The sequence below is a fragment of the Microcaecilia unicolor genome, chromosome 13 (genome assembly GCF_901765095.1).
Source record: "Microcaecilia unicolor chromosome 13, aMicUni1.1, whole genome shotgun sequence".
NCBI lineage: Eukaryota > Metazoa > Chordata > Amphibia > Gymnophiona > Siphonopidae > Microcaecilia > Microcaecilia unicolor.
The window spans coordinates 49,231,091-49,250,784 of NC_044043.1; the positions used below are offsets into that span (position 1 = coordinate 49,231,091).

Here is a 19,694-nt window from a genome sequence, read left to right on the forward strand (position 1 = left end):
AAGCTATAGGACCCAAAAAGTGATTCTTTAACAAATGTTTAGCCAGCTATATATCTTTTGATACCTTCCCCTAAAATGCAGGACTACAAGCTCTAGAATGCACTGAAAGGAGACTATGGAAATACTATTTAGCATGGAGGAAATTTTAGAAGGGTTGTGCAAATCAGAATTGAGATGTCCAGATCTGTGTGTCTCAAGTTCCACTAGTATTTTAGACATGGGGCCTGTTCTAAAACACCTGCTGAAATGGACATTTATCGGCTAGTTATATGCGGCAGGAGCATCTGTTTTAGAATCATAAATATCTAAAGTATGAATTAGACAATATGAGCACACAAATGCTTATGTTCCATGCTAACCGCCAATGGCATTTTACCTGGAAATTAAATGTCGGGCCATGTCAGCCATTTTAGATACATAAGCATTTCTTTTCCCCCAAACTATCATAGAGCCTGATATCCCTTGTCAGTTTCACTTTGGTGGTGGTGGTGGTGGTGGGGAACATCAATCAATGGGGTATTAGGGGGGTGATCTCCCCTAATCCGTCCAGTGGAGAATTGCTTAATACAAGCATTTTTCCTGAAACCTACATGTCCCGGGCAGCAGGTATAAATCCTGGTGTCGATCAATTTGGACATATGTTCAGACCTGTATATCTCAGCTTTGTAAAGTCAGGATTTAGGTGTTTAGGGGAAAGGGAAAGGGAATGGGACTTGATATACCGCCTCTCTGTGGTTTCTGCAACTACATTCAAAGTGGTTTACATATTATATACAGGTACTTATTTGTACCTGGGGCAATGGAGGGTTAAGTGACTTGCCCAGAGTCACAAGGAACTGCAGTGGGAATCAAACCCAGTTCCCCATGATCAAGGTCCACTGCACTAACCACTAGGCTACTCCTCCACTCTGTTTATGCAATATAAATGTCTAAATGCCAGTTTATATATGTGTAAGACTCAAGCTGTGCTACTAAAGTAAGCACCGTAATGTTTATGTTTATTTGGGAAGACCTCCTAATCCAAAAGCAGTTGCATGTTGAACTGGTAAATTAGTATGTGGCCTTTGACACTTAGACTTGCATGGGTCAAACTGAAATATGCTTCTTCAAACTGATTATTATAACACATTAACAGCATACAATCTAACACAATGAATCTATGGAGCAGGGTTCATAAAACAGAATGGACTAATAATGAAGGAATACAATTAAATTAGGTAGTAGGTGTAGGGCATAGAAAGCTATAATTGCACCCTGTGTAACTCACCTATCATTGTGTCCCTGACCCCCCCCCCCCAAAGCATCCATCCCCTTCTCATAGCCCCCTGAACCTCCTCCAAGTGTATCCATACCCTTCCTAAAAGCTCCCCAGAAGACATCAAATGCATCCATTCCCCTCTCATAAGCCCCACCTAACCCTCACAAAAAGCCCCCAAGTGTATCGACACCCCTCCCACGGACTCACCCCCACCCCTGTAGTCCCCCACGCCTCTCTGAAGGTTGCCTCTTCCAGTCCAGCATCTTCACCTCTCTCTCCATTCCTCTCTCCCCTTCCAGTCCAGCATCTCCACTTCTTTTCCCTTCCCTCTCACTAGTCTAGCATCTCCACCTCTCTCTCCCCAACACCAACCAACATCACTACCTCTTTCTCTTACTCCTACTGGTCCAGATCCTCCACCTCTCTCTCCTCCTCTCCCTTTCCAGTTCAATATCTGCATCCCTCCCCCTCTTGTCAGTTCAACATCTCCACCTCTCTCTTCATTCCCTTCTCCCCTTCCAGTCCAGTATCCCCCACCTCTCTCTCCCTGCTGCCAACCAGCATCAGTAATTCTTTCCCCTCCCAATCCAGCATCACTCTCTCCTAGTTCCCAACAACCAGCATTACTACCTCTCTCCCTTCAAAGCACCCTCCCTGCAGTACTCCTTTACCCAGCCAGGCCACAGCAGCAAGAAGAACAGCATTAAAGAGAAACATTAAGATGCCTTGAGGATATTTCCAGCGCCTGTGTGCAGTGGGGTTTTGCTGATCTCCTACCCTTGAGGTTGCAGGAATTGTATGTTGAGAGTAGGTCGCCTGCATTGGAAGTCTCTACAGGGCACTTTAATATTTCTCTTTAAAGTTTTTCTTCTTGCTGCCACATCCTGGCTAGGTAAAAGAGCACCACAGGGAGGGAGCTCTCAGGGGAAATATGACAGCACCAGAGGAGACCGCGGTGAAGGATAGGTTGGTGAATCAGGGACAGTAGGTAACTTTCCTCCATGAAGATGTGGACATCCAGCCATAATTAGGAACAATCCCGCAAAATTGGCGCCATCTGGTAACCTAAAGACTCTGGCTACCTTGGGAAGTGTAGGGAGGAGAAAGGGAGATGCTGGCCAAGCAGGGGAAGCAATGGAAGGGGTGCAAGTTTGATGTCTCCACCTCCCTTACACCCTGTGCAGCTGCACCAGCCACACATACCTCGGTAAATATGAATAGTTAAAGCATATACAATTATTACAGACTCAGCACAAAAAAACACTGTACCACAAGTTATAAGGATTAAAGATCAGTACATTGGATTCATATCCTCTGTCTGGCTCAAGCAAACATCAGTTGATTCTCTGATCATTTGAACTTTCTTCCATGAAATTTTTACACCTTCTTGAGGACCTACTAGGTTAGAGTACTGATCCAGAAAGAAGGCGTTACCATACTGATGGACATATGCAGACACTTGCTCTGTAACCAGTGGTGTAGCCAGAAGGCTGATTTAGGACGGGCCCAAAATGTCATCCCCACCCACGTGCCCCCCCAAAACTAAAAATAGAAATACTTGAGCTGGCGGGGAATCCCCATATCCCACCAGCCTAAGACCTACTGCATGATAGAGAAGTAGGGTGGCAAGAGATGGAGGAAAGAGAGGGAGAAAGATACTGGACACACAGAGGGAGGGAAACATGCTGGATGGTGGGGTGGGGTGGAGAGGAGAGAGACGGAGAGATGCAGAACTATGTGGGAGGAGGATAGGAAAAATGCTTGACCATATTGGGGGTGAGAAGAAGCTGCTGGGTGCAATTTACAGGGGGAAAGCGAAATAGGAAAGGATATGGATGATATTTTTGTTGTGTTTCCTCCTGCTCCTTTATCCTTTCAGATCAGCTGGAACTAGGGCTGGGATCTTGTACCATGAGGTTTCATTTTCAGAACAGGTGTAAATATATGCATGTATGCCTGCTGGGTTTTATGCACATACCTTATAAAATAGAAGATATGTGCATAAATATGCAACCCTGCCTAGCCCTGACCTCTGGAATGCCTACTCTAACAACACATAAAAATATGCACGAGTCCAACCTAAATACATAGGAGTTAATTTTATAAAAGCTTTTTTTGCTTATATGCCAGTATAACTGTGTAAAATGCCTCATAACATTACCCCTCACACAAAAGAATGCATAATGACAAGAATGCAAATACTGTGGTGAGGGCTTTATCTTTCGATTGTCTTGTATAGGAAGGGTACATTTGGGTTTAGGTACTCAGGCACAGGACAACTGCCTTTAGCCTTCTCTGCTGTACTTTTCCATTTACATTTTGATGACAATCACTCTAAGAAGTGCCTGTGGTCAACATCACAGGCCTGCTAGTATCAGTATCCACCACCCCAATAATTCTAGGTATTGTATATAGTTGAATATAAGCTGAGATAACATTTTTCCCCTAAAAAAAAGGGGGAAAGATTATACCTCAAATCCCTCTCCTACCTCCCTCCTTCTCACAGCGACTGACACTTCTCTTTTCCCTCCCCTCTCCCCACATTTACCAGCACATCATCTCTCTCCTTCCCCCACCCAACCCCCCAGGTGACCCACATTTCTCCTTACTGGTAAGCCTAGATGCTAACATTGATGCGGACACAGAAATAACTGCAAGTAGGGTTGGTCTGGGGCCCTTAAGCATCTGCACATGCTTGAGGCCTTCCACCTCCTACCTTGTTCGCAGTTACTTCTGTGTCTGTGTCAGCGTCCAGGCTTACCAGTAAGGAGAAATGCTGGTCACCACAGGGGGGAGGGGGAAGAGAGAAAGGTTCTGGTCACTGAAGGGGAAGGAGGAAAGGATAGAATATTGTGCGGACTCAACTATAAGCCGAGATTCCAATTCTGTTTTTTTTTTTGGGGGGAGGGAGCCCAAAAATCTCAGCTTACAGTCAAATATATACTGTATTTATTACTCCAGCACGTTCTCTAACCCTGCTTCAGAGAGTCAGTGCCCGATAAGTACTGTATCATAAGAACATAAGTTTTGCCATACTGGGACAGGCCAAAGGTCCATCAAGCCCAGTATTCAGCATCTTTGTTACCTGTCAAAGAGTGGAACAGCAGTCCAGCCTAACTGTGTTTGAGTATAAAGTTCAACATCTTGACCAGAACGGGATGTCACTATTCCTACTCTTTGTCCACTTGGGTCTGGAATGTAAACAGCATCAATACCAAACAGTTGAACTAGAAGCACACTGTGCTCATCAAGGTAAGGGTGCAGCACCTACAAAGAAAATAAAGTAGAACCAGTGACATTTTATATCTATGACATTCATATGGAACATACATCCAAAATCCTGTTGATAAAAGGCCCCTCACTCAATATTTTATTTGGATCCCTAGTAATTCCCACCCTTTCTGTGGTTTTCAGTTCATTGCTTTAAAATATATGAAAAGAGACAGAGGTAAAAAATTACAGTTTGAGTAAGGGAAAGGGGATGAGATTTGATAGACTGCCTTTCTGTGGTTACAATCAAAGTGGTTTACATATCATATACAGGTACTTGTTTTGTACTTGGGGCAATAGAGGGCTAAGTGACTTGCCCAGGGTCACAAGGTGCTGCAGCAGGAACTGAACCCAGTTCCCCTGGTTATCAGGCCACTGCACTACCCATTAGGCTTCTCCTCCACTCCACCCTGAGAATAAGGCTTGCCTAAACATTATCCAAATATAAACCAGAGATTCTTAAAAGTGGATACACGCTCTAGGTAGAAGGGTGATTACACATATAGAAAAAGTTGAAGCGCTTACTTTTGTTATGGAGAGTTCTCAGAGTAATAACTCACCCAAACGAGACTTGTTCTCTTAGTCTCTAGGGGTGTGGTTGAGCATCTCAATCATAGAACCTCTCCGTGGTTTTTTGTTTTTTATATATACCAATAATTTTGAAAAACCACATATAGTGCTCCAAATACTGTTCAAACTTTCAAAAATATAAATTTAAATTTAAATGTGAATGACACTCACTTCAACCTCGTGTTCCACTACTCCTCAGTCACTCTAATATCAAAAATGCCTTAATAAAGGTCTAATAATCAAAAGGAGGCACTTATCATATTCCGTCGATTGGTATCGGTAGGCTCTCCTTTGAGCTATTCGATCAACAACTTTCTCATGCTCTTGCTTCTCATCCGTCCGCCTCTCGACAAAATATTTATATTCACTCCATTAATCATCAAGAGTCTTGATGATTAATGGAGTGAATATAAATATTTGGGTGAGTTATTACTCTGAGAACTCTCCATAACAAAAGTAACGCTTCAACTTTTTCTATATGTGTAATCACCCTTCTACCTAGAGCGTGTATCCACTTTTAAGAATCTCTGGTTTATATTTGGATAATATTAACGTTTTACCAGGGAGTTATTTTGGGATCTATTGTTTGTTGCTTAAACATTAAGCAGACTAGGTAGTCACCAAGAGGGGCAGCAAAGAATAGCTGTAATCAAAGCAAACAATAGGTCCTAACAGTCATGGAAATTCAAAGAACCATCAGCACATGATTTTAAGTGCAGGAAGGATGACAAATTTTCAAATGCATGGCTTTTGGAATTAGCCTGGAGCTTTCAAGATTTCTTCCATCCAAACAGTCTTTTTAAAGACTAATTATTTGTGACCATCTATTTGGTATTGACTACCCACATTTTGTTACCCATTGCCAACAGACTCCTGAGGCAGGCATCTTGCCGAAACATGGTGCCATGTTGAGTCACATATGAATTAAAGGTTTTGCTGATTGAACATACGTCACTCTCCTGTTGTTTCTGGAAGTGCCTTGTTGGTCATACTGCTATATCCTCCCCAGGACAAACCATGCAATGAGATAAAGAGAGGTAGCACCTGCATCATGTAAAGCCATTTAGATAGCATAACCATTTTGACAAGGTAGATTCTCCTCAGCAATGGGAGAGGTAAAGGTTGCTATTTTCTCCAGAGGTGCTGAAGCTCTCTCAGGAGCAGGAGAATGTTAAGTTTATATGGACCCCTTAAGTCTTGTAGCAACCGTGATCTCAACATAAAATCCACATCTTCATCCCTCTGATACAGCATCCAACAAGGGCATCACCTCAGACTTACTATAAATCAATTTTAAACCAAAAAAGGTATCAAAGGTATCATCTCTTAAAGCTAAGAGTTTGTGCATGGAATCATGTGGATTAATCAAATATACCAGAATATCATCAGCAAAAGCTGCAGCTTTGAATGCAAAACCTCCCATATTAATCCATCCTTGATTTCTTCCTCTCGTCTGATGCAAACCATCAAAGGTTCAAAAAATAACAGAAACAGGAAGAGAGAGGGCAACTTTACCTAGTACCTTTCTGTAGTAAAAATGCCCTGAGAGGCAAGCCCATTGACTATTACAGCACCAAATATTTTCAGTTGTTCTGATTTTTATTTTATTCCTGAATAGATATCAGTGTTTAAAGCTTTTGAAAGTTCCTCCCACTCAGCCATTTCCACGTTGTGTACTAGGGAAGTTTCCCATAATCAGAAAATAAAAGAAGCTCTTTACTACACCTTGCCCTAGAATCCAGATTATAAATGTATGATGGCTTCCAAATTTGGTTACATGGAATTTTGGTTATAATATTTTAAAAAACATTTCTCAGCCCTGAGATTACACAAAGCACAAACTAAAATAATCAATATCTGAGGAGTTCACAAATGCATGATATTACCAAGGAAATGAAAAAAAAAGATTCTGTAGCTGTTTACATTCAGTTTCTCCTTTCGTCCTCCCTGACCCTCGACAAAAAAAAAAAAATCACAGATTTGTGAAGCTATTTTCTGTTCTTTCAAACCTGCCATGGAGAGATTTAGCTTTCAACCCAAATGTGGCTTTGTTGGGCAGATTCTCTGAACAACTGGCGATCATTCATGCAGAAAGAACATTGTTCTATGGTACATGCTGTTAATGTATGCCAATGTTATATAATGAGACTTTGGGAATCGGACAATGCTCTTTTATTACAAGGCTGGTTCTAGCCAAATGTCACATGACAGCAGACAGAGTGGCAGAAGGTATGCAAGTTATTATCTTCATGAATAGCTAACTGCATAGCTCCATAGCCTGATATATTTAACAAACACCATACTTCTCAGCAAACTTTCTGACTTAGAAGTCCCCATTAACAAAATTATGCCATACACTAATATACCCCTGCATTTGGAAATTTGATGCATTTATTTAAATTCTTTTCTCAATTTTTAAAAGTAGTAATACATTAAATTATTGGAAATGGTGTCTTGAGAATTTATTCTGTCTATAAGCATAAATATGTCCTAATCGATATTCTGCCAGTGACCTATATCCAGGCACCAACATTGAATATATGGGCCCATCCAGACATGTCCTGACCATTGGCAATTATGCAAGTCCCAGCCGATATTCAGCTGTGACTTGCATAAGTCATTTATAGGGGTCCAGGCTGAATATCAGCCAGGACCCACATAAAAAGATCTGTCAGGTTCCCATAACTCCTTCTCCCAGTCCCTCCCCCCCCCCCCCCCACCTTTCTGATCCCCCAACTGCATTCTCCAAACTCTCTGGATCCAATTCCTGACCTCCCGATTCACTTCTCCATTCTGGTCCCAATTCTCCTACTCTAGCTCCCCCCCCCCCCGAATCATGATTTGTAGAGCAGAAGTTGATATTACATCCTCGACAATCAGGATTTCATGCAAATCACAGTATGAAAACTATTCTAGCTCAGTTCTTAGTGAAGTGAGGTCTCAGTTAGATGCTCATTGTTTCAATTTAGCTATCTCACTTGATCTCTTAGCAGCCTTCGGTTTGGAAGATCATTCAATATTACTTTCACAATGCCAGTTACTAGTGATCTCTGGTGTGGTTTTTCAATGGTTTCAGTATTTTCTTGAAGATTGCTTATTTCATGTCACCACTAATCATTCTACGTCCTCAGATAAAGTTTTGTCATAGCAGTCAAATGGGCCCATTCCTCCTTACTAGGATATTAGCATCCATGGATATGATCCCCGAGTATCTCCAATTCTTGTAAACCGTCCCATCCAATCACTTAGCGTAGGTCCAGCCTGTTTCTTCCAATGAGCAACTATCTCACATTTAGCTTCTGCTAAACTTGCCATCGAAATCCTCTCTGACTGTGAAGTCCCAATAAGCAGGCTCTAGGATCCATAGAAAATGGTGTCCCCAGACCCCGTGCCAAACTAGTCACCTCCTCCCGCCAAAAAATCCGTATCATCCCACGTTCCCACCATATATGAAAAAAGGTACCTTTGACTTCCAAATACCGCCAACATACATCAGTAGTTACATGCGGGAATTTAGCTTTGAATATTTCTGGGTTGTAATACCATCAGGTGACAACCTTATAGGTATGTTCTTTTTTTTTAATAATTTTATTGATAGCAAAGATATAAATCAAGAATAGCACAACAAAGATAATACAAATAACCAACCCAAACCCCACCCACCATGTCATTAACAAAGGACTAAGCAAACCGCTATAAAGGGCTCAAGGGTTCATAAGTTAAGCAACCTACTACAAGCTAATAGGCATGTTCTTCTTTAACTAAAACACATATAGATGATTTTTGTACCTCCTGAAACACTTGCTTCCATTCAGTCTGCACCATTTCAACCCCTAGAACAGTTTCCCACTGGGTCATAAACCTATGTCTCTGAAAAACTCTGCCCCTCAAAAAATTTATACACCAAAGAGATGGGTCGTCAAAGCTTACCCAAAGCCATCCATACATTTTCAAATTGTTCTGTCTCATCTGGGTCAGACTTAAACCAACTCTGGCTCATCATATAATGTTTAACTTGTAAATAAGGAAAAATATTCCCCATCCGTAACTGATATGTGGCCTGCGACTCCTCAAAAGGGACAAATTCTCCCATATCCAAAAATTCCCTAAAATTCAATAATCCCCCAGCCTCCCATTTCACAAACACCCCATTTTCCCTCCCTGCCTGAAACTAGGGTTCATAGCGAATTGGGGACAAGGAAGAGCTCCTTGAATTGATGAACACTGCTCTAGAGTATATATATTCAAATGTTTAAATCTCTTCTCATACATCTTCTGGTGCAGACTCTACATCATTTTAGTTATTTTTCTCTGAACCGCCTCAAGTCTTTTTATATCCTTAGCAAGCTACAGCCCTCAAAACTGAACAGAGTACTCCAAGTGAGGGCTGTAACCTGTTAAGGAGAATTATCACCTCCTCTTTTCTGGTGGTTATGCTCCTCTCTATACAGCCTAGCATACTTCTGGCCTTGGCCACCATCTTGTCATTTTGTGTCACCACCTTGAGATCCTCAGACACTATCACCCTGTGGTCTCTCTCATGTTCCATGTTCATCAGCTTCTCCACCCCTACTCTATATTTCCTTTCAATTTCTACACCCCAAGAGCATCACTCAGCAGTTCTTCACGTTAAATCTTAGCTGCCAAGTATTATGTCATTCTTCTAGTTTTTGTATGTCAGTTCTCATGTTGTCTTCTCCCTATGGGATGTCCACTCTGTTGCAAATCTCTGTATCATCTGCTGAAGAGCAAACTTTCCCACTACCCCTTCGGTAATATTACTCACAAAGATAGTGAACAGAATTGGCCTCAGGACCAAAGTAAAAAATCAATCCAGGTTCATGAAATGCACATTATGTCATGCAGAACAGAAGTATCACATTAATAATCTTCTAAAAAGCAACAGCCTGGGAGCAACACTCAGGTTTTAATAATAAGAAAAGCTTTTATTAATTTTATTTTATAGCCTGTGTTATGATTATTATCTCCTAGTGCAAATGGAGACAGAGATCTAATTCACCAAAGCAGCAGGAAGCAATGCTTACTGGATGGAAATAAGATCATTTTGTCTGCCCTTAAGGACTATTAGACACCAATTGCTCAAACAAATTTCAGGTGTCAGATTCTATTTGGTGCAGGACAGTGAACAAAATCCTTAATGAGTAGAGCCTCTTCTACCTCCTGTATCATTGTTTTGAATGAAATAGAGCTCTGACCGCCACACCGTTGCCACAATAAACTCAAATTTAATTCTGTTGAGAATATTTGTGCACTAAGCATGATGAGCCTCATCTGAAAATACAACAGTTATTTTTTTGTGTGTGGAGGATGCAATAGCATATAATGAGGCTGATGTACTAAGGTGCATTACAAAAATGTCAAACAATGCATGTTATTCTGTTTACAAAATTCTGCATGTGCTATTTGCCATTTTTCTGTGTATTGTTTAACTTTGGTGATACACCACATAAAATATTCATAAAATAGGTAATGATCTGCATAATTATGAAAACAGAGCACATTACCTGTATTTACATAAGTAAATATTGTGCAGAAAACTGCGGTTTTGCACAGAATTTAACTTGAGAAACTGTAGAATGTTTTGCAATAAAATCCAGAATTTCAAGTGACTGTTATTAAAAAATATATATAAAATATAATTTCCATAATATGAAAAATATGTCATGTTATCAGATCAATTCCTGTGGAGTCCAATCCAGATTGGTATATTGGCCACTTAAAGTCAGGGCCACCAAGAGGGGGAGGGGCAAGATTCTCCCAGGCCCAGCCTCCAAGGGAGGTCCGGCACCAGGGTCTTTCTCTCTCCTGCTCCTAACGGGATCTGGGTGATCGAGTTCCGACAGGTCAAGGAGAGAGAAAACTCTGGCGCTGGGCCCCCCATTGAGTTTGGGGAGGAGCAGACACAGGGCTTTGGGGCCTTTGGTTTGGCTGGCGGGGATCCCCAAGCCCTGCCAGCAGAAACCTTCTTCCAGTTCTGTTCTACACCGCATTGCCTGCCCTGCAGCTGCTTTTCCCCTCACATCGCACATGCTGAGCATACAATGTTCAATATACAATGGTCAATATTCAAACAGATTTAAGCAGAAGGGAAAGGCTCTGGCCTGCTTCAATCACACTCAGTAGACCAGCCACCAATATTCAGTGGCACTTAACCGGGCACTGCCATTTTATATTGGTACTACTAACTTGCCAAACTGAAACTGGGCAGGAGAGGGGCATTAAGGGGGCAGAGTTGGGGAGGAGCTGGTGCCAGTGCTATTCAATGCCAGTATCCACATAGCTAACCAGGCAGGACTGCATAAAAAGCAGTCCTATCTTTCCCTGGATAGCTATCCGGACACTGGCATTGAATACTGGCCGGTGCTTAGATAATTTCTGGGCAGCAGCCTGAGAGGTTTCTGGTGCCTACTCCCTCCCCCCAATCCTGAGCTCTCCTTCCTCCCAAAGACAAGATCCCTCATCCCCTGTAGGCCACACCCAGCCTACCTTTGATAATTCTTGTGGTCTAGTAGGTCCTAAGGGCAAGAGAAATGCCCATTCACTCCTGTCCATCAGAGTTCCAGCCTCAAAATGGCTGTTACAACCTCTAGCCGGTTGAATATTGACCAGGATATCTTTTGTTACAAATATACCTTACATTGGTGGGGAAATAAATCAAGGAAATTGTCAGCAAACGATCAGACCCAGTAATACTTGACGTACTACTACAAACATACAAACAAGCAAGCACAGAGGAGTAAGTACAAAATCTAAAAAAAAATTGCAGAACTATTTTTTCAGCATCTTAAGGATCTATATGGACAAGGACCTAATGTTAGTATACCAGAGAGAAGGTTTTTTTTTTCCAGAATCAACTTATAACTTCAAAAGAAATAAAAACAGTCATTAGAGCACTAAAGTTACCAAATCCCCTGAACCTAATAGCCTAAGAGTTTAATTTTATACAACTATGTGATATGCAGTGAAATTTATCAGATGAGCTCTTCAGTTTCTCCAGTCTCCTCAGTCTCCTATTTCTAACAATAAATCTCTCCCCCCCCCCTGACCATCCATGCCCAGCAGACACTCTCTCTGTTACCCACCAACCCAGCAGTCACTCTCTCCATCACCCACTGTCCAGCATTGTTTCCGTCAGACTGTCAGTAATCACTCTCACTCTCTCAAAACCCCAAGCAACAAAGGCTGCCTATGAGGATTTCCTTCCCCTGTGGCTCCTTCCCACGAGCTCTCTGACTTGGACTACTGCTGCTCCAGCATAGCCATATATACCACTCAAGCCATCAAACACCTTCAAAGTTAATGCCTGGGGCAGTGTGCACAGAGGAGCTAATTAACACATATGCACACAAGCAACAAGCAGAGTCACAACCCCTTTATTAAATCAAAATGTTAACATTTTGACAATGGTATTAGCCAACAGACTAACAAGTCCTTTTACAAAGCCGCGATAAAAGGTGGTTTGCAGTAGTGTGGGAGCGTCTTTTAGGTGCGTGCTGGGCCAATTTTTATCGTGGCTGGAAAAAGGCAATTTTTCAATGGGCCGGTAAATGGGACTGCGCTAATATTAAAACTAGTGCGCCTATTTAAGACCTGAGCCCTTACCCTTGCACCATGCCAATGTGGACACGCCGCCAGTTACCACCAGGAACGTGCCCCCCCCCCCCCCCCCAGTAGAAAATAGAAAATTATTTTCTACAGTGGGATTTGGCGTGCACCAAAATCGGAATTACCGTCGGGCACACGCACTACCCCGGCAGTAGTATCGATTGGGCGCATGCTACCCGCGTGTTAGCCCTTCCGTACCTTTGTGTAAGGGTCCCTAAATAAGGTGCTAATATATAAAAACCAAATTGGTTTTAAAGCAGTATAACGGAGACAACTCTGAAGACAGTATTGGCCAGTTTGGATGCAAAAAAAGCATTTGATCAAATAAACTGAGTATCTCTTTTCTGGGGATTAGAACAATTTGGCATCAAATAAACTCAATAAAATTACTGTAGATTAAAGCAACAGCCCAATAAATTAATTAATGGACAACTGCCAGAGAAATATGAACTCCAAAGAGGGACTAGGCAGGAGTATCATGTCTCATCATTACTGTTTATACTTTCACCTGAACCACTAACAATAACATTGGAGAATCCAAAGAACTGCATATTAGCCTCTTTGCAGATATCTTCATTCTCATAGCAAATGCAAAAAACAAATATGAGAATAATTATTACTTTTGCTCGCTTTTCAGGTCTAAAAATAAACTTCAAAACATCAGAAGCTATGACGATGTGAATTACACCTGCTGTAAAATGTACATAAGTACATAAGTGTTGCCATACTGGGACAGACTGAAGGTCTATCAAGTTCAGTATATCCTGTTTCCAACAGTGGCCAATCCAGGTCACAAGTACCTGGCAAGATCCCAAAACATTTCAATACATTTTATGCTGCTTACCCCAGAAATAAGCAGTGGATTTTCCCAAGACCATTTTAATAATGGCTTATGGACTTTTCTTTTAGGAAGCTATCCAAACCTTTTTTAAAAACCCGCTAAGGTAACTGCTTTTACCACACTCTCCGGCAATGAATTCCAGAGTTTAATTACATGTTGAGTGAAGAAATATTTTCTCCGATTCGTTTTAAATTTACTACTTTGTGGATTCATTGCGTGCCCCCTAGTCCTAGTATTTTTGCAAAGAGTAAACAAGCGATTCACGTCTACCACTCCACTCAGTATTTTATATACCTCTATCACATCTCCCCTCAGCTGTCTTTTCTCCAAGCTGAAGAGCCCTAGCCGTTTCAGCCTTTCCTCATAAGGAAGTCGTCCCATCACCTTTATCATTCACATTGCCCTTCTCTGTACCTTTTTTAATTCCACTATATCTTTTTTGAGATGCAGTGAGCAGAATTGCACACAGTATTCAAGGTGCGGTCGCACCATGGAGAGATACAAAGGCATTATAAAATCTTCGTTTTTATTTTCCATTCCTTTCCTAATAATACCTAACATTCTATTTGCTTTCTTTGCTGCCGCAGCACACTGAGCACACGGTTTCAAAGTATCATCAATGATGAATCCTAGATCCTTTTCCTGGTCAGTAACTCCTAATCTGGAACCTTGCATCACGTAGCTATAGTTCGGGTTCCTTTTTCCCCACATGCATCACTTTGCACTTGCTCACATTAAACATCATCTGCCATTTGGATGCTCAGTCTCCCAGTCTCATAAGGTTGTCTTGCAATTTTTCATAATCCTCTTGCAATTTAACAACTTTGAATAACTTTGTGTCGTTGGCAAATTTAATTACCTCACTAGTTATTCCCATACCTAGATTTATAAATATGTTAAAAAGCAGCTGTCCCAACACAGACCTCTGGGGAACCCCACTATCTACCCTTCTCCATTGAGAATACTGACCATTTAACCCTACTCTCTGTTTTCTATCTTTTATCCAGGTTTTTTTTTTTTTAATATTTTTATTGAAGAAAAGTTAAGATAACTTTTCACTGGCTTGAGTAAAAGGAAAAATGAAATAGCTAGGATTATTCTTTAGTAGTAACTTACAGGTGGAGAGTAATTTTACAATACTACTAATACAACTTTTCATTTCTATAGTGCTACTAGACGTATGCAGCGCTGTACACTGAACCTGTAAGAAACAGTCCCTGCTTGATAGAGCTTACAATCTAATCAAAACCGACAAACAGGACAAATAAGGGATAAGGGAATTACTTAATGTGGGAAGTATAAAACAGACATGAGTACCGAACAAGTGAAGAGGAGTTAGGAGTTAAAAAGCACCTCAAAAAGGTAGGCTTTTAGCCTAGATTTGAAGATGGCCAGAGATGCAGCTTGACGCGTACTGATTCAGGAAGTCTATTCCAGACAACATAAAAGGAACAGAGTCTGGAGTTTGCAGTGGAGGAGAAGGGTACAGAAAAGAGAGATTTACCCAATGAACGGAGTTCCCAGGGAGGAGTGTTGAGAGAGATAAGAATGGAGTATGTCATTACGTTGGGAGCCCAAGCAGGCACCTGTTGTGAAGCTATTTTATAAAGATAAATAAGTGCCTATCCAGCTTATAATCGAACGAGAATAACACCCAAGTTCCGATCTAAATCGGGAGATGGGCGTTCTTCTCACAAAAACAAATAAAGCGGCATAATCGAAAGCCGAACTTTGGACGCTTTCAACTGCACTCCGTCGCGGATGCGGACAAAGTTGACGGGGGAGTGTCGGAGGCGTGGTGAAGGCGGAACTGGGGCGTGGTTATCACCCGAACAGAGATGGGCGCCCTTCGCCGATAATGGATGCGTTTGTAGCTAGAATTTAGGGCACTTTTCCTGGACCCTGTTTTTTGACGAATAAGGCCCCAAAAAGTGCCCTAAATGACCAGATGACCCCCAGAGGGAGTCGGGGATGACCTCCCCTGACTCCCCCAGTGGTCACTAACCCCCTCCCACCACAACAAATGATGTTTCACAACTTTTTACTTTCACCCTCAAATGTCATACCCTCCTCCCAAGCAGCAGTATGCAGGTCCCTGGAACAGTTGTTAGGGGGTGCAGTGGACGTCAGGCAGGTGGACCCAGGCCCATCCCCCCCCTACCTGTTACAATTGTGCTGCTTAATGCTACTAGTCGTCCAACCCCCCCAAACCCCCTGTACCCACATGTAGGTGCCCCCCTTCACCGCTTAGGGCTATAGTACTGGTGTAGACTTGTGGGCAGTGGGTTTTGAGGGGGATTTGGGGGGCTCAACACCCAAGGGAAGGGTGCTATGCACCTGGGAGCTCTTTTACCTTTTTTTTTTGTTTTTGTAAAAGTGCCCCCTAGGGTGCCCGGTTGGTGTCCTGGCATGTGAGGGGGACCAGTGCACTATGAATCCTGGCCCCTCCCACGAACAAATGCCTTGCATTTATTCGTTTTTGAGCTGGGCGATTTCATTTTCCATTATCGGTGAAAAGCAAAAACGCCCAGCTCACACCTTGGCGAATAAAGCATGGGCGTCTATTTTTTTTAAAAAATACGGTTCACTCCGCCCCTTCACGGACCCGTTCTCGGAGATTAACGCCCATGGAGATAGGCGTTTCTGGTCGATTATGCCCCTCCAAGTGTTTCTGCAAAAAGAGTCTCACAACACCTGCTGAAACAAAACAAGCTAAATGCAACCGTATCAGGAGATCTTAAGATGAGCCAATAGGTAGAAAAGGTGACAGCAAAAGCAAGAAGGATGTGAGTGTCTATGGCCAGCAGGAAATGAGAGGTGACAATGCCAGTGCCTCTATTTAAGTCTCTGGTGAGATCTCTTTTGGAGTACTGTGTACAGTTCTAGAAACCGCACCTTCAATCCGGAAAGTGGCTACTACAATGGTCAGTGGTCTTCATCAGAAAGCATATAGGGAAAATGGGAGAGGTGGCAGAGGATTAAAAAGAAGAGGGATAGACTCAGTAGTAATCTAAAGAAATATTTCTTTGTGGAAAGGTGGTGAAAGTGTGGAATAGCCTCCCAGCTGACACTGATGCTGAATATTTGTGTTTTTTTTAATCCCACGGCCAGCATTAAAAACAATGCTGACTGCTACATCTATATATTGACCTTAGCTAGGTTTTAAGGGTCATAAGCTATGAAAGCAATTAGAAATTAATAAATCAGTATCTATCACTATAAGCAAAGAAAGTTGTGGCATACCACAGATGGATCAGTCCACCTTGGTGATTTCAAGAGGCTGGAGAAATCATGTTGACGTGTTAGAAATTTCTCATCTCCTCGCCATCGTCCAGGTAACTCGGGTAAATGCATACTCGAGGTTCCCTTTAGGATTCTAGCAAATGCATTTATATAAAGTCCATCAACTGCATAAAAGACAAGATTCACACATTTTTACAGATCTAAAGGACACACTGTAGAGTAAAAAGGGGGACAGTCAGATTATCATCTTGTACCTTTAAAGTTCTTGTTATATATCTATTTTATATTATACATACATATGTATACACAGACACATTTTGATCCTACAAAATCAGTCCAGTTTTGCTCTGCTGATTCGTGGACATCTTAAAATGAGCTTCTAGAATTCAAAAGTTACTTTGGAAAACTGAAAATTCTTTGTTACTGTTGTAAAATTCCGTTGTGACTTCAGCTCAGTTTGCTGGCTAAAATCAATTAAAACAAATATTCCGTTATTTATTTAGTTTATTTATTTATTTCCAGACATTTGATATACCACAAATTGAGGGGCCCTTTAACAAAGTGGCGGTAAGTCCAACGCGGACTTATTGCTCGCTCATCCGGGACTACCGCCAGCCCAATGCAGCCACCAGCGGTAGTCCCGCCCTGAACACGCACCATTTCCGGGGGGGGGGGGGGGAAAGAAAACCCTCAGAAATGGCTTTCGCAGCGGTAACCTGGCAGTAACTTCAACAGATGGTGGTAAGGGCTCCCCATCGCATGGCCATGCGGTAAGGGTTCTCTTACCGCATGGCTGTGTGTGTCTGGGGGCTTTTTACCCGGTGCGGTAAAAAGGGCTTTTTTTCCTGCAGCTTGGTAAAAGGACCCCTGAGCCTGTACAGGCAACTATGTGGTTTACAACAATAAAACAAAATTCATCTCATTCTGAGCAGTGGGTGGGGGGCAAAAAGGAGGAAGGGGGATTGAAGAGGAGTGAAAAATGCCTTGGAGCTTAAAAACTAACCCCTGATATCAAGTCTATGGCAGTCAGCAATTTTTTTCAAACTGCTGGTCAGCGTAGGCAAAAAAATTGGATTCTCAGTGGTAGTATTCAGTTGGGAGCCAGGATGCTGCACACTAACAGGGGAATTGTATAATGGTGCTTAAAATTGCATGCACAAATTTGGGCATGCATTCAATTTACACGTGCAATTTAATTGAGTCACAAACCTATTAACACCAATAACTGGGTGCTAACAGTCAATTATTGACATTAGTTGGCAACAAGTTGGATTTACAAGTGCTTCTTGCTATGTGCTATTCTATAAATTGCACATGTAAATCTTTTAGAGTGCAACTGAAAAGGGGGCATGGCCATTGGACAGGTTCAGCTGGTGTAAATCCTTGCACCTAAAAGTTGGGTGCGGATTAGAGAGCTGCACGGGAACGGGGTTTCCCGTGGGGACGGAGGCAGTTCCTGTGGGGTTCCTGCGGAAGTGTAAGCTGCATCTGCACCAGCCTCTCATCTAGTGAGTACCAAGTTCATTGAGTGCTGTCTCCTCCTCCTCCTCTTCTTCCTTGCTTTAACAGCACAAATGTGGGAAGTCTCCATTAAAGAGGTGGTAGAGACACAAATGATGATGGAATTCAAAAAGGCATGGGATGAACACAGAAAATCTCAAATTAGAAAATGGAAGTTATAAAAAAAACCTAACCTTAAATGGCTGCATGTGTGTGGATATGTCAAGTGACGCTTAGATGGCGACTCTGGCTGTGATGAACTAGGGCTGATACCGGGCAGACTTGTATGGTCTGTGTCTCATACATGGCAATCTGGTTTAGGATGGGCTGGAAAGGGCTTTTTTTCAGCAACTTCAGTGGCTGGAACATAAGGACAGTGCTGGACAGATTTTTACGGTCTGTGGCCCACAAATGAGAAGACATGCATCTTGAGCCTCAAGAACCATGCAATGCATTTCTCCAATGCCAATAGGTGGGTAGTGCATTCAGTGTCCAATGTTGCATAATGAATTTTTTTTTACCTACAATTCTAGCTTTATACAGAAATAAGCGTTCTGCCTGCCGAAGTGGACTCCCACTCTACATTTCCAAAAAGTATGTGTTTGGGGAAAAGATATATGGATCTATACAGCAGTTGGGCGCAATATCTCATCAGCCATATCCAGTACCGTCTGATTAGGGGGCAAGTCCACAGCGCATGGGATAAGATGGTCTCTGATGAGCCACATTTAATACATGTGTCTGTTGGGAGGCATCCCGCATAGTAAGCTTGTTTTGGACAAAAATACGCTCTAGTAACAATCCTATGTTGATTTTCCCTATACTGGGAACTTCATTGGCTACCAGTACAATACAGGGCTAAACTTAAAACTCTATGTCTGATCTTCAAGGCCCTGAAAGGAAATGGCCCTGAGTACCTAAGAACAGGATGATCCTCCACACACCGCCAAGGACACTTAGGTCCTCCCAAGGTCTGTCACGAACTACAACCTCTCCAAAAGACATTACACGATGTGATACCCACAAGAGAGCCTTCTCCGGAGTAGCCCCCACACTCTGGAATGCATTGCCTGAAAGGCCACACTTAATAGAAGACTATCTCTACTTCAGGAAGCAGGTGAAAGCTTGGCTCTTCAACCAGGCCTTTAATGGAAGAAGTAACTAACTTGTTAGTCTCAATCACACAGACAAGGAGTGACTTGGGCTGCACATACTGCAGCGGGACATGTTAATCCACTCCTCCATGTGCAACTTTCTTCAAATCAGTCACCTTACTTTCTAATTCTTCCTACTTTCTTACCCATCTATATGTTACAACTTTGCCTCACCCTTCACTACCAATTATAATGTTCTATTAAGTATTGTGTTGACATTGCTAGTATACCA

General features: G+C 42.2%; 1 protein-coding gene across 1 annotated transcript in view; it reads right to left on the minus strand.

Annotated features, from left to right (window-relative positions):
* Positions 1 to 19,694, minus strand: part of LOC115482380 — a 133,677-nt gene that overhangs the window by 11,972 nt on the left and 102,011 nt on the right. The window contains exons 24-25 of the mRNA XM_030222127.1: positions 16,809 to 16,972; positions 4,344 to 4,525 (exon numbers count right to left, since the gene is read on the minus strand). Coding sequence (XP_030077987.1) covers positions 4,344 to 4,525; positions 16,809 to 16,972 — 346 coding nt within the window. The remainder of the gene's footprint in view (positions 1 to 4,343; positions 4,526 to 16,808; positions 16,973 to 19,694) is intronic.